Raw genomic sequence first — 16,440 nt, forward strand, 5'->3', positions numbered from 1 at the left:
GCCAACAGATAACCTTCCATTGCCCACTACATTTCTTAAAAGAAACACTTAGAGAGATACAGACTAAATCTGTCAAATTTAGATAATTTAATAGATCTTTCGTTTTGACCGGTAAGTAATTTGATAAGCTGTCAAAAAAGTACTTCCCTAAAAGCCTATTTCTCCTAGACGCCAAATCTAGGAGAAATAAATTTTTCTCTGGTAATTACTGTTACGGAATGAAAATAACTAATTTATGAAATGTATTATGACAACAGATTAAAAGATTAGCATATAATATATTATAATAAAGATCTGAAGAACCTTTCATTCTTAATTAATTTTAAATAATTGAACAATCATAATCACATCAACATATTGCACTATTACTTTTTTAGTAACTCAAGATAACAATTTATATGCTATATATAATGGTATATATAATAATAAAATTTTAAATAGATAAAAAATTATAAAAAAAAAATTATTATTAATAGATATTTTTATTTTTGAACAATTCATATTTTATTATAATGTTAAATGTCTATTAAATAATATGTGATAAGACTCCAGAAGCTTTCAAGCAGAAAACTTGACTCTATTAATATATTTCAATATATATTTATAATATATATTAAATATATATTTATAATATATATTAAATATATATTTATAATATATATTAAATATATATTTATAATATATATTCATAAAAATTAACAATATATATTCATATATATAAATAATACATATTCGTATATATTAATAATATATATTTATATAAGTTAATAATATATATTCGTATATATTAATAATATATATTCATATATATTAACAATATATATTCATATATATTAAATATATATTTATATATATCAAAATATATATTTATATATATTAATAATATACATTCATATATATTAAATATATTTTCATGTATGTTAATAATATATATTCAAATATTAAATACATATTTATATATGTATATTAACGGACCTATTCTGTGCACTTTATAAACTTGTCAAACATTGACTCTTGTCAAAATTGGCTGCTGTAAAGGTTTTGGTATTCTGTGAGCTCTTTTCCTTGTTAGTTGTCAATACTGCAAATGCTGTTGACAACTATAAAAATATGCTCTTTTTAAGCATTTTTTATTTTTTGCATGCATGACAAATATTCTTAACTAAAATATGGTAACATATATGCTCTTCACAAGCATATTTTTTATTGTTAATTGAATGCATAAAAAATGCTCTTGGCAACTTAAAATATGTGCTCTTTACAAGCATTTTTTACGAACAGTTACGAACATTTACGAACAGTTTTCTATACAAAACTCTTTATACCATAGTGTGGTAAGAAACACTAGGTACTTGAGGTTTGAAATTTGTCAAGATGTGTCCAGAATACCAAAAAGCTTTCTGATTTATAAAAATCAAAAATTTTATTAAAGAATTTGAATTAAAGAAAGAATCTGTCAAGTGCACAGAATAGGTCCGTAAATATATATTCATACATTAAGACCGAAAAGTTTTCGGAAATTCTCATTTAAAATTCGCGCGCTGTATATTTTTCGATATTTTAAGTTTATGTAGTTTGGCAGCAATTAGGGACAATTACTATGCCAAAAATGAGCGCGATCTGTCAGACAGTTCGTTTACGGCAGCTGTTGAAACCAGTTCACCTCAGTAGTGCGTTGCAAAAAAAACAATGGAAAAAAATATTGAACAAAGAGTTTGCATCAAATTTTGTGTTTCGAACGAAATTTCGTGTGCAGAATCGTTGCGAATGCTACAAAAGGCTTATGGGGAATCAGTTTTATCGAAAACTCAAGTTTATGAGTGGTACAAAGCCTTTCAGGACGGTCGTACGACCGTCGAAGACATTTCGCAACGCACTACTGAGGTGAACTGGTTTCAACAGCTGCCGTAAACGAACTGTCTGACAGATCGCGCTCATTTTTGGCATAGTAATTAAGGACAGTGCTGCCAAACTACATAAACTTAAAATATCGAAAAATATACAGCGCGCGAATTTTAAATGAGAATTTCCGAAAACTTTTCAGTCTTAATGTATGTATTAAATTTATTTTCAATTATATTAATAGTATATATTCATATATATTAATATATATTAATTTATATATTAACAAATTCTAATATATTTTTTTTTTATCTAAACTAATTAAATAAAACTTTGAACTCTTAACTTTATACGCTTTTTTAATGACCACTGGAACAAGTATTCGAGACAACCTAAGTCAAATCATTCTTCTAATTACTTTCTATCGATATAGAATAAAATTCAACATTAAGTATGTTGTATCTTTTTTTTTTTTTTGCAATACGCATAAAATATCTTTAATTTAAAAATAAAAACGTAATAAATTTGTATTTCGTCTAATCCTTGTAAAATAAATTAAATGTAGCTACAAAATAAATTAGCATTAATTAATTTACTTATAATCAATCGTTCGTTCACCATTCAGAAAGTCATTCAATGGCAAAAGCCATTAATAAATATTTAAAATACCTAGTATACGAAAGACAGTATAAATTATAAAAATTTATTTGACAATAGAAACGTGGACTTCTAATTTAGATGAACAACCGCAAATTTTTATGATTTTCAAAAATTGTTTACATATATTAATTATATAGTATGATGGATATCGTGCTGAAATCTAAACTCAGTCAAAATATTGTGTTTTTGTTAAGAGTAAATAAAGCTTTTACTAACGACACTTATTATTTTAAAAAGAGAAACACCATATTGTTTGGATATAGTATGAACCATTTTTTTAGTACCGAATGTGATGGAGGCGTCAATCAAATTTATGTACCATTTTATTATATGAACCTTAATAATTCGGTGTGATATTCGACATCATTCAAATATGTCCCACAAAGGACATATTGCAAAACTGTACCTTTTTCAATTATTTTTCGATGGCTTATATCTATTGTATATGGGTGACAATAGCTTGAACTTCATTTGATGGATACTCATTACCAAACTATCAACAATTTGAAGATTAACAACTTTAACTCGATTCATTCCAGTGGTGATAAATAACATAATCTTGATGGCAAATTCACAACATCAAAATATGAATAGGTACATACGACTTGAATATTTCTCATGCATCAGAACTAAAACAAGACGTTGTCTGTTATCTGCTTTGTTGATTTTGGCCCCGTACCGTTGTAACCACATATCATTCATATACATATCATTAGTAGCATTTCAAAAACAGAGTTAGTAATCATAAGACTGTAGCAGTTACAATTAATGACTTATATTAGCAAAAACTGTAAGCCCATCGCCTATGAAAATTGACTGTCACACCTCCAAACCAAATACCACACCATATAGTGGCTTTTCGTGTATGGCTTGATATTGCTTGAATTGATCTTGAATATCGATCTTGATAGCCATCGTTTGGTTGGTCTTTTCGGTGTACAATTTTCGCTTGGTCTCAAAAGTCCTACAACTTTGATAAATCGGTCGTTATATGCACTTGAAATCTATTCTTTATAAAACACTGCATTAGCTTGATTGTGATAACAATTAAATATTTTTGTGAAAATTAAAATATAGGGTATTCCAACTGCGGTTTTAACTTTTTTAACAATTATATTATTATCGTAACCCGCTGAATTGATCAAATTCTAAATGTCGCAGTATCTGTCAACCAGTTTTGTAAATTTTAAACTGACATTTATCGCTGGTTTAAGGTTGTTTTTTTAGTGTCAAACATAAACTACAAAAGTTAACTCAATTGATAAAAATCTAAATAAAATATCTAAAATAGCAACAATAAAATCCCACAATTTTAATCACAAAAACTTTAGAAAGAAACTCGTTTTTATTTAAATTATTGAAGGAAGAATTTTTATTAAAGAATACTTTTTGCGTTATTGTATAGAATGTATACAACTCATGTATATAATATATAATATTAATAACAGTTTAACAGTTTAATAAATTGCTACAGTATTTATCAAAATCTTAATAATCTTTAAATATATATTCACTTTTTTTTCCCCATATTAGAACAAACCACCAAACCATAAAATCACTGCATAATTATATTTAATTAACAAAACATTCTGTCAATTTTAATATTGCTTAAATATTTTTTAAACTTGAATGCAATGATTTCTGGATCGTTTTAGCTTGGCTAAGTTCACTAGATATTTTCACAGACTACCCTGATCTTCTAATTATATCCTGCTAATCTAAAAAATCGTTTTTAATATGCTTCTCAGCAATTCGTAATGAGCTCAATATTTGTTTCTCCATCAGAAATGTTTATAATCCTTGCATGGATGCTGAAATGTTCTCGTATTCTCCTGTACAAAAAGATCTCAATCAATAAAATTAAACTCTATTTGTGACAGGTCTCAGTTAAGATTAGCACTGCTTGACTAATTCTCTCATAAATCATCTTGTTCTTCTGATTATATTATGCTTGTCTAAAAAAGTCATTTTAAAAAGAAATGCCCTTCTCAGCAATTCTTTATGAAATCAGTATTTATATCTATAACAAAGATGGTTCTCATCCCTGCATGAGTGCTGGAAACCATTTCCTCGTATTTTTCGGTGCAAGGAAACCCACATTATTGATATTAAATTCTGATTATTACAAATCTCAGTTAAGTTTAGCAGTGATCACTAGCTCTCTTACAAAACAAATATATATTTTTCTATAATCATTTAAAAAAGTCATTTTAAATACACTTCTCAGCAATTCTTTATGAAACCAGTACTTACCATATATCTCTATCAAAGATGTCTCTGATTGATCCTTGCATAGGTGCTGTAATACCATGTCTTCGTATTCTCCGGTGCAAGAATTAGCTCTTGAAGAATTAGCTCTTGAAATGAAAGAATCTCCTTAGTACAATTTAACTATATAGAGCAGGGTTGCTTAAAACACGGCTAATATGTGTATGGCTCGCGACATGTTTCTAATCTACCACAATTCGGCAAATTTTTATATTTTGATATATGTGGTGTTATTAATTGTTATCCCAAATAAATGAATTAAAATTTTTTAAATAATTTATTACACTTCACGTTAGTTTACTTAATTGGTAAAGACTTTAGTATACCATATATATCTTTGTACAACTGGTAAAAAAACTTGTATCCAACCGTAAGTAATTTATAAAAAATAAGGGATTTACTTTTGCGCTCCTACAATCTAGTGTGTTTTCAGTGTTTGTATCCGCGTCCGCGGTCTTCTCTGGTCTGCACAGCCCTTATATAGAGTATTGCGTGTTCAGTTCCAATTCTATCCTTAAAGCATCCTTATAATTGTAATTGATTCTATGTTAAATGCATTTTCCCCTTACTGTTTCGTTGGAAAGACCTTTACCTTTACTTGAATCTTTATTTTGATTATTTCTTCTGTTGATAAACTTGAAGAAAACTTTTTCGGGTCTTCACAGATCTTTAAGACTAACCCATAAACTAACTGCATAAATGAATGAGGTTTATTTCAAACAATTCTTCTATTTATTTATTTGATATTTTAACATCAAACAGAACACTTTGTTCTTAAACATCCCACACCACTGAACCTACAACTTCCGTCTAACACATTTCTAATATATATGGTAGTATAAGTGACTCCTAACAGAATTCTTTTGAGTTCACTCGCCTAACCTAACTTCACCTGTATTTACTGAAGGCATCATCATCAGCAGCAGCAGCAGCAGAAGTAACAGTCGACTAAATATGGGATTTTTTCCGCCCAGTTTAATTTTTTTTTTACTATTATTTAAACTTTTACCAATTGTTTTACTATTGTTGTTATCGGTACCGTTGCGATATGTTGAGTATTCTACTGGGCAGCAGCAGCTCCACTGACCGTCAATTGCACATTTAATGACTTATAGCTTCCAGGCAGATTTTGTGTTTTTTTTTTATTCATATTTTTGTTTAATAATTTAATTTTTTTTTATTTTATTTTTTTTTATTTTATTTTTTTTTATTTTTTTTTTTAGTAGCAATTTTCCCCAATTGCTATAGTTAAAGTAGTTTTCCTTTTTTTGTTTATAATTTCAAGCTGCCACAATTGCTTCAATTAGGCGTTAGCAACTGTTGCAAGTTTTATTGTTTTTGTGTTGTAGTTGTTGTTGTTGTTGTTGTTGTTGTTGTTGTTGTGGCAATAGTTTCGCCTTTTTACCTCACGCGCACATTTAACTTGATCAATCGTTGATCGTGATTTTGCTACCCGTAGGCGCGTGCCTTCACTCCATTCGATGGTCCGCACAATACCGGACATACAACAAAACCGCACCACTCCACTTAATCGGATATTACAACTTTTCGTTGTGGCATTTAACTTCCAAACAAAAACTTCAGAGAAACTGAATTTAAATAGAAACATGAAAATGTGAAAATGGCAAAATGGCAAAATGGCAAAATAATACAAAATAAAGGAAGTCTCAATGGTTAATCGTAATGTTAATACTAAACTGACTTAATTAACTAAGTCCCGTCTATATGTCCAAACGTTTTTATAGTTAATGTTGTTGTTTTGGTTATAGGTAGCTTGGCATCTTGATTGCTGATGTCTCTAAATTAAATTATCTTCAAGAAACTGTCCATTTAATTGACTCTATAGTATAATTTTACTACTCTTTCTTTTCTCAAACAATGTCTTATATATTTGTAGGTTAGTTCATATTTTAAATTCTATAGAACTACTACTAAGACTTTTTAAATTCGTGTGATATACAGTTTACTATGGCCACCAATTGTTTTTCAAAATTTTAGATCGTTCGACGAAAAAAAATTATTATAGTTTTCGAATTCTACGAAAAGTTTCTCTGTAGAAAATATAGGTCTCATTTTTAAAAATGAATGCGATGATGATAAATGATAAAAATTTTTAATCATTTATAAACTAGTATTATTACAACTTAAATTTTAATGGAACTAACAGAAAAAAAGTTGAAAAATAAATCACATTTTTATAAAGAGATTGTTAAGAAGTAGTGGACTATAACCACAAAAATTCATTTTTATATTATTTTAATTAATTGAATTTTTGACTGACTATACAGCTGTTTCGAGTATTGCCAAATACCCATTATGTATTTAATTATTCGTAAATGATTTTTTGAGACTGCAAGTAACAGGAAACGAACTCGTGCCCTGTCAAATTTGAAGCTTAGAGTCAGCGCACCTTAACCGTACTTGACTTTTATATTCGCACATTCGCACTTGCTGTTTTTATATTAGAACGAAATCATAAACGAGCTGTAGAATAATTGAATTAATTAATAATATATTTTTATTTTTAATTGTTAAATTAATTGTTTCAATACTATTCTGTTTGTAAAGGCATTATTTGCTGCATGAGTCATATATTCTTTCTTATGTATAGAACCTAATCTAGGACCTTTGGTACTTGCAGTCTCAAAAAAAAAAATTATTTGCGAATAATTAAATATAAGAAATAATTCCAAGACCTTGATGATGGGTAATTAGCAATACTCGATATAGTTGTATGGTCAGTCAAAAAATCAATTAATTAAAATAATATAAAAAAATAGTTTTTGTTGTTGTAGTTCACTATTCCTCCTCATAATTTTTTAGTAAACAATAAAATTCTATCTAACATTTTAAATCAGTGAATTTTAATAACATACTTTAGTTTTTGCTAAGGATTAAGTTACGAGTTTATTTTTTAATATAAATCTCCCTAGTCTCTCGAATATATAAATCTCCCTGCTGCAGATTGTTGTACAACATTCCTGTATTAGTTTTTCTAAATATTAATTTATTTTTCAATATTGCATTACCATAAAACTATTTCTTTATTTTTCTAGTAAGAAATCAATCATAATAAAGCAAAATAGGGAATCAGCTTGATCTTTTTAATCTTTTAATACAAATCTCATGCGGATCGATTATATAGCCAACCGCTGATCGAAATTGTGCTTAGCCATGCTGGCGTTGCAAATTCAATTGCTACTGAATACAAAATCCTATTCAAGCTATAAGTAATTGAAGTAAATGGATGAAGTAACCGAACGATGTTCTCTCTTACCATGTTACCATCATAAACACCTTGTTGTGAAATCAGCAAGAGTCAGCCAACGTCAGCCAAAGTCAGCCAAAGTCAGCCAAAGTCAGGCAAAGTCAGCCAAAATCGACAATGCACTGCAATGAGTTCCACAAGCAGATTCGATCATAGGAGCAACAGCAACAGTTGTTGGTTCATAGTAGCTGGCAGGTAGCCTGTTTGGCTTTTTCATTAAGAATTTTAAATGGGCGCACATTAATCAAATACGCCCCAAAACAACAGGAACGGCAGCAACTACAAATTTTACAATTTATACAAGTTGTAAGAAAAAACAATTTCTAAACTAATATCATCATTCAAGTGAACGTATCTGTATTGCTTTTGTGGTTTGTTTTTAGTTTTTAGTTTTTAGTCTATAGTTTATTTATATATCTATACTATACATAGTCTTTTAGATGTTCTCTTTATTTCTATAATATTTAATTTTTCCTTTTTTTGTCTTGAATTTTAGAGTTTTCGTGATCAATGCATCGATGGTACCGGTTTACCACTGTTGACTGAAGATCATTTAATGAACTCTCTTGGTATGAAATTAGGACCAGCCTTGAAGCTGCGCTCAATGCTGGCGAAAAAATTGGGCGGACCATGCCCATGTGTCGCTTGTGTTGCGCAGGCGCAACACATTTTGGCATTACAAAGCAGTACAAGTGCGGCTGGCACGCCAGGCGCAAATATTGGCAGTAGCAATGGTGGCGGCAATAACACTGGCAGTAGCAACAACATTGCCATAATTGGTGGCTGCCATATTGCAACAACCAGTACATTAACAGCGAGCAATATAAATACACCAACAACAACAACAACAACAAACGCTGTATCAACCAATTTTATTGGTGCTGCCAAACAGCTTGACAACGGAGCAAATCATTTTCTAACCAACAGTAAAAAAATTGCTGATGACAGTAGTGACAACAATAGTAACACTAACGGTGACTTCATCAGCAATGTCAGCAGCAACAGCAACAGCAACAGCAACAACAACAATAACAATAACAACATTAATAATACCAATAACAACAACATTAAACTGAAGCGCCCAGGTAGCGCAGACTCAGGTGGGACCTTATATGAAAATAATTAGTTATAATAGTAATATAATTTGCATGCTTATATATGGGCATATGCAATGCTATCTTATAAATAAATTTTATTTCAAAATTTTTATGTTCAAGCAAATTATAATTAATTAATAAATAAAATTGAAATTGTATATACAGATGCTTGAATTTTATTATAAATGAAATATTTCTTTAAAAATAAATCTTCAATTTTTTTTAAAAATAAATATTTAAGAAATATATAAGAAAATATATTTAAGTCTTGCTTAATATTGCAAATAAAATAAATATTTTTATATATTTATACATACATACATACATATGTTATATAATGTAAATACATATAAAATTAATATATGCATAATAAGTTAATAAGTTATAAGTTAATGTTAAGTTACAATAAGTTAATAAATTTAAAATTAAACAATTGAACTATTAAATAGGTATTTAATTTCATATTTATGTTATTTAATTTTATTTTAATAAGTATTTCTGCTATAAGAAATAAAATCAAAAATATTTGTTAATTATTTCGAAGGACGGCTGTTCGTAATTTATTTTCTAAACGATTCTCCGTCTTGACGTTGGACGGTCAACACTAATCGTGTACTTCATTATATTCTTATATGCCGCCCGCGGTGAACCAGAACGAGAGTGAAAATGTCCTAAAAAATTTGAGTTCTCACTTTTGCTATGGAAGGTCATCTAACATAAAACAAAAACACCTCTTCGATTAGACTTCAATTATTGCCAAATTTAGAAAGCTCAAAATCTGTCAGCTTGATTTTTATTTTTAAAATCAAACTGCCTGAAAACTTTGTTCATTAATTTTAATTACATTTAATTAAATAACTTATTTTATTATAAAGCAATTTAATTTTAAAAACAACAAAATTAATTTTCCTTACTATTAAGATTAGCTTAAAATATAACGAGTTGAAGTTCATTAAACTTAAAATATCACAAAAGCGTTTAACATTATAATAAAACACAATAATATTCAAAATACATATAATATATAATAAAATATAAGAGTACAATAATATATATAATAATTTAATAAAAGAATACAATAAACAATAAAAGAATAATTTATTAATTAAAAAATAATAACTATGATTAGTTAATTTAATTATTCTACAGCTGATTTGTGCTTGTGTGTGATGAACTTTCCCTGCAAATTAGCAAAACTGGAAGCCAGGACATACAAGTCTAGTTCGACTTTGGGTCAATTTGCTAATGATTTGGCAAGACACGAGTTTAAACCATGGTACTTATAGCGTCAAAAAAAGATATATTTCCAAAAAGACCACTGATGATGAGTATTTGACAATAAATACTCGAAACAGATATATAGTCTGTCAAAAATTCTTTTAAATAAAAATAATATAGTTTTGTTGTTTCAATTCACTACTGTTCGAAAGACTTCTATAAAAATATGTAATAATTCAATAATATAATAAAATCATAAATACAATAATATAATAAAATCTTAATAATAAAATCTAATTACACAATATTAATATAATTAAAACTAATAATATAATGAAATCTAATAATACTTTAATATAATAAAATATAATAATATAATAAAACTTAATAATACAGCAATTCAACAAAATCTAATCATTTTAATCATTTTAATATAATGTAATAGAATATATAATATAATATAATATATAATATATAATATATAATATATAATATATAATATATAATATATAACATATAATATATAATATATAATATATAATATATAATATATAATATATAATATATAATATATAATATATAATATATAATATATAATATATAATATAATATATAATATTATAATATATATAATATAATATATAATATTATAATATATATAATATAATATATAATATTATAATAATATATAATATAATATATAATATTATAATAATATATAATATAATATATAATATTATAATAATATATAATATATATATATAATATTATAATAATATATAATATAATATATAATATTATAATAATATATAATATAATATATAATATTATAATAATATATAATATAATATATAATATTATAATAATATATAATATAATATAATATAATATAATATAATATAATATAATATAATATAATATAATATAATATAATATAATAAAATAAATTGCAAAAATAACAATAAATATAAAAAATAATAATAATATAAAATAATACAACATATGATATAACTAATCAAAATAATGATATAATATAAAATAATAAATTATAATAATAATATAAAAAAAAGTACTCTCAACGCAACCAAACTTTTTTTCAAACAACAAAAAGATATGAATACCAATTACTTTAACTTTTATTAACTTTTTAATTTTAATTAAAATAACTAATGCATTTCAGTTGCAGTTATAGTTATTAACTGTTATTAAATAAAAGTTTTCTAAGGAAATGAAAATTTTTATACAACAACAAACTCAACGTCTTCCATTTAAATATTTACGTAAAATTTTTAAAAAAATTTTGTTATAAAACAAAAAAAAATAAAATCTTGCTTTTTTAGCTCAGTGTTCTAGAATATTATTAACTTTAAACGTAAAAAAGAGTTTCTAAATATTAAATATTTTCTCTATTTATTTTTTTACATATATCATACGATATTGGTATTTCTTTTTTATTCTTTTTATATATTTTATATCCGGCTACAGGTCACCGTTTTGTTAAAATTAAAATTAGACATTTGTTTAACACATTTTTTAATATATTCTATATATCGCCTTTCCTTGAAAGTCATTATCAGGCTCAGGACTTAAACTTTAATTAATATTAATAAAAGCTTTATCCTTATATTTTCTTTTTTATGTAATATATTATTTAATTATGCTTTTTAATATAATTTAAAAAGACAAGATGTAAATTTTTTAAATTTAATTTTTTATTTCATTTTTAATAAATTCTATTTTTTTATTTGGTATGTTATATATATCTACTAAAAAAACGTCTAGTTATTACTTATTGTACTAATCGACATTATTTTATTATTTTATTATACTTCATTTTCCTTTTGATAAAAATTTTCTTTAATATTTTTATTTTGAATTTAATTTTTTTTTTAATGATTTTATATTTTAACTAATAAATTGTTGCATTTTTTATAGAAAAAAAATCATTTATTTAATGTATATCTATTATCTATATTTTTTTATGTAAAAATTTCAATGCTTTTCTCATACATATATATTATTTATAATTTATATATTTTTTAATTACAATTATTTTTCATTCGTAGTACAGACATATATATTTGTTTATAAAGTTATTTTATAAATTAAATGCCGTACTTATTACGAATATAAAACAAAAACAGTGAAAATTTTTTACAATCTAACTTTTTTTTTTAAATTCAATTTAATTAAAATTTAAAATTTTTTTCTAAATTCCAATTTACTATCTATTTTTTATTAATTTATCTTGCATATATTTTTATCGTTTTTATTATATAAAAGTTACCTGAGAATTTGAATATTTTTTATTTTATACATATTTTTTTAAAAATTCGAACAATAATTAATATACATTGAAATTAATTAATCAATATTTCAATTTTTAAAATTATATTGTAAAAGATTTATATTATAATAAATTTATTTATTTATTTTTTTTTTATTGTTAAAACTAATAATATTTTATATTTATGTTGTTAATAATTTAACTAAATAAAAACAGTTAATTTCTTACATACATTAGGTATATATAATATATATATTATTGGTGGTTATATTTATTTTTATATTACTATATATAATAACATATAATACTTTATTTTACTTTACTTTCACATTAAAATTTTTCTTTTTAGTTATTATTTTTCTAAACAGAAAAATAATTTCCAGAAATTACTACAAGAAATATATACGTTTATTTTTATTTATTCATTAAAATTATATTTAGTGACATTTTTTTAACTAAATATTTGGTACAAGAATTACAAATAATTAATAATAAAAAACAAAAAAATAAATTAATGAAAATTAAAAAATAAAAAATAATTAAAAACACTTGGAAAATTTTTTTTTTGTTTTTAGTATTCATCGAAACCTTATTTTATTTATTTTTTATTTTATATATTGAAAACGAAAAGTATTGAAATTTTCAACAAATTTTATTTATTTGTATTTATATTTATATATTCATTTTCTTTTTTTTGTTTTTTTTTAATTATTTAAATGTGAAAATTAGCTTTCTGTTTATTATATTATTATATATAATATATATTCCAAATCGTTTAGAAAATTTTTTCTTAATTATAAAATTAATACAAAAAATGTCATTGTTTTAAATAAATTTTTTAACTTTTCTTAATTTAATTTATAATGAATATTTTCGTTTTAAATTTTTAATTAAATTATTTTAGAAACTATGTTTATATATTTAAAAACTTATAATTTTCAATTCGAAAGAACAAACTAGAGCTATAAAAGCAAAGACTTAATAAACAAAAACATAAAAAAATTTAAATAAATTCACTGTAATTAAATTATTTTATAAAATTTTAATTAATTCAAATACCTAAAAACAGAATCTAAATATTAAGGAAAAAAAAATTAATTGTTTAAAATGCACAGCTGTCAAACTTAGTTCTAAAATTTAAATTAAGATTATAATTAAAAATTAAGTAATGTGAAGTATGAACTATATATTTTTAAATTTTTAGTCAAATAATATTTATGTTTAAATAAATTAAATAAGCAAAGTTTTTAGTTTTCCAAACTGATAGGTGATTTTTTTAAGTGTACTAATTTTAACATTAAATTTAAATTGTGTTAACTTAAGTTTGCTGCGTACTTATGCGCTTAAGTCAAGTTGGATAATTTATTAGTAGAGTTTATTTTGGAACAAAACCGTATTGTAACATTTTCAAAAACAAAAAAAAAAAATAATATATAAAATGAATATTTCAGAAATACACCTTTTTTATATTTTCCAAAAATTTTATTTAAGAAAGATTTACTATTTTCGAGATATTATATATAATTATTACATACTATCTGTATTTTCCCCTAAATATTCTCGCTCTGTTCTTACACTATTTTCTATTTTTATTATAATTTTTTATCATTTTCGGAATATGTCTCAGTTACACTATTACTACCCATTATTATTCTACCTATTAATTCCTTGTTGGTTTTGAATACCACAAATTAAAAATCCACAAAAGAGTAATATTTCTGTGTACAAATATGGACTTATCTTCTAGTAGTGTTTACTCTAATGTGTGGAAAAATTATTTCAGGTTGGTTAAAATATTTGTAATAAATACGTCGAAGACATTCTAAAGTGTTTGACATTGACTTGAAGAGATAACTTATCTGTCAGTTTGTCTATTTCAATGCATATTAATCTCTCAATTTCTTGAGATGATTTCTCGAATAAACCTTTGCACATAGACTTTTTGTGAATCCATACAATCTCAACCAACACGTAGTTAAATTTGATAGATTATGTTATATATTATTATTATATTTTTCACATATATATATATAATATAACGTTATGTGGTATATAGGATAGTAAGAAGGTTCTTCTATCTGTTCTAAGTTGCTGTCATGCTCATTGTTATTCATTCAAAAATGTTCTTCACCATATAGTCTTGAGTTCTTCTTGTCTTCTAAAGGCTTGCTGATGAAATTGCAATGTCATTCTTATTATATCGAATTCATCGACACTTTTCAGCTATTATATATATTATATTATATGTATAGCTATTATAGTTGTATGGACAGTAATGTTTAGACTGCCATTGTCGTTGTAATTGATTCAAAACCGTTCGTCTCCATGTAATTTTGAACTTTCTTAGTCTTTTAAAGTCCTTCAAATTACATTGCAGTGAAAGATCTAATTACACTGTGGCAATATCTAATCTATTTTCTAGCTTGAGGTATTAAAAATGTATCCACTATATGTTATATAGCGCTCATATAAAGTAATTTGAAAATATGCTTATATATATAAATATATGTAGATGTGAATAAACAAAAATGAAGATATTCATACATACTTTTGATATATATATATGTATATATATACTACATATATTTGAAAATATGTTGTAAGTAAACAGAAGATAATTGATTTGTAATAAAACTACTTATTGTAATAAAAAAGGATATTAAGGGTAAGACAAATATAAAACTAACTTTCTAACTTGCTTAAGTCCAATCCATAAAAGGAGCACATGAGCGATCTTATGCTCATTAACATATATTCACAAAATATTCCAAAGATAGCAGCTTATTGCAATGTAACTAAATAATTTTATATTTTTTATTTATTTGTTTATTTTTTTTAATTAATTTTAAAGTTCTACCTAAATACTATTGAAACAATTTCTACTTCTAGCTTTCAGTAAAGTATGTTCTTTTTAATCTGTTACTATATTCTATGTTCCCAATCTCTCTACAGAATTGATTGCTTTCTTCAGCAGCATACACAATACGAAACACGCCCACTCATTTGTACTTAATTTTTAAAGACCTAACTTGTATTATTTAACATATACAAGTCCATATATTATATACTATACACAATATATCATTTAAATATGTTACATATTTTTTATAATACATATTATTTAATACATACACAAATACAATATAACTGGCAACAAAACATTTAAAAAACTTTAATAATTAACAAATTAATAATTAAAATAAAATTATTTTATAGAATTGTATTTAATAATATTTATTTTTACTAGTCAGTAGAAAAGCTCATGTTTTTATTTAATAATGTTTATTTAATTTATAATAATTTTCAGACTTTAAAAGCAATTTAAATATTAAAAAAAAATAAAATTTTGAATCCATTAATTAAACTTTAAATTTATTATTAAAACTGCAATTAAAAAACTATATATCTTGAGTTGTTAAAAATAGAAATATATTTCTATTAAAAATATTTAGAATTTTAAAAATTATTAGCGAAATAAATTTATTTTTGCGGCCATTTATCAAAATTCAAAAAAAAAAAAAAGAATATAAAAAATCGTAAGACTAATTGAAAAAAAAAAACATCTAGTTAAAAAAACTGACTATAAAAGTCAAAATTTGTATGTAAATAATTTATTTAATTTATATAAGAAAAAAAAATTTTTGATTATTTATGTATAAGATTTTATTAAACTGTAAAATTTGAAAATATTTTTATTACATATCTTATTTTTAAAAATATAAATAAATATTTTACAATTTCTAAGCCGCCAAGCAACTTAATTTTTATATAAAAACTTATTACTGAAAAGTTAAATATAT

At 24.0% G+C, this 16,440-nt stretch overlaps 1 protein-coding gene across 1 annotated transcript in view; it reads left to right on the plus strand.

Moving 5' to 3' along the window:
• The window catches only part of LOC119687930 (myosin-G heavy chain), a 102,196-nt gene extending 92,947 nt beyond the window's left edge, over positions 1-9,249 (plus strand). The window contains exon 6 of the mRNA XM_038102488.1: positions 8,535-9,249. Within this exon, the coding sequence (XP_037958416.1) occupies positions 8,535-9,164 (630 nt within the window). The 3' untranslated portion in view covers positions 9,165-9,249. The remainder of the gene's footprint in view (positions 1-8,534) is intronic.
• The last annotated feature ends 7,191 nt before the right edge of the window (positions 9,250-16,440 follow it).

This window comes from Teleopsis dalmanni, chromosome X, assembly GCF_002237135.1.
Source record: "Teleopsis dalmanni isolate 2A chromosome X, ASM223713v2, whole genome shotgun sequence".
Taxonomy (NCBI): domain Eukaryota; kingdom Metazoa; phylum Arthropoda; class Insecta; order Diptera; family Diopsidae; genus Teleopsis; species Teleopsis dalmanni.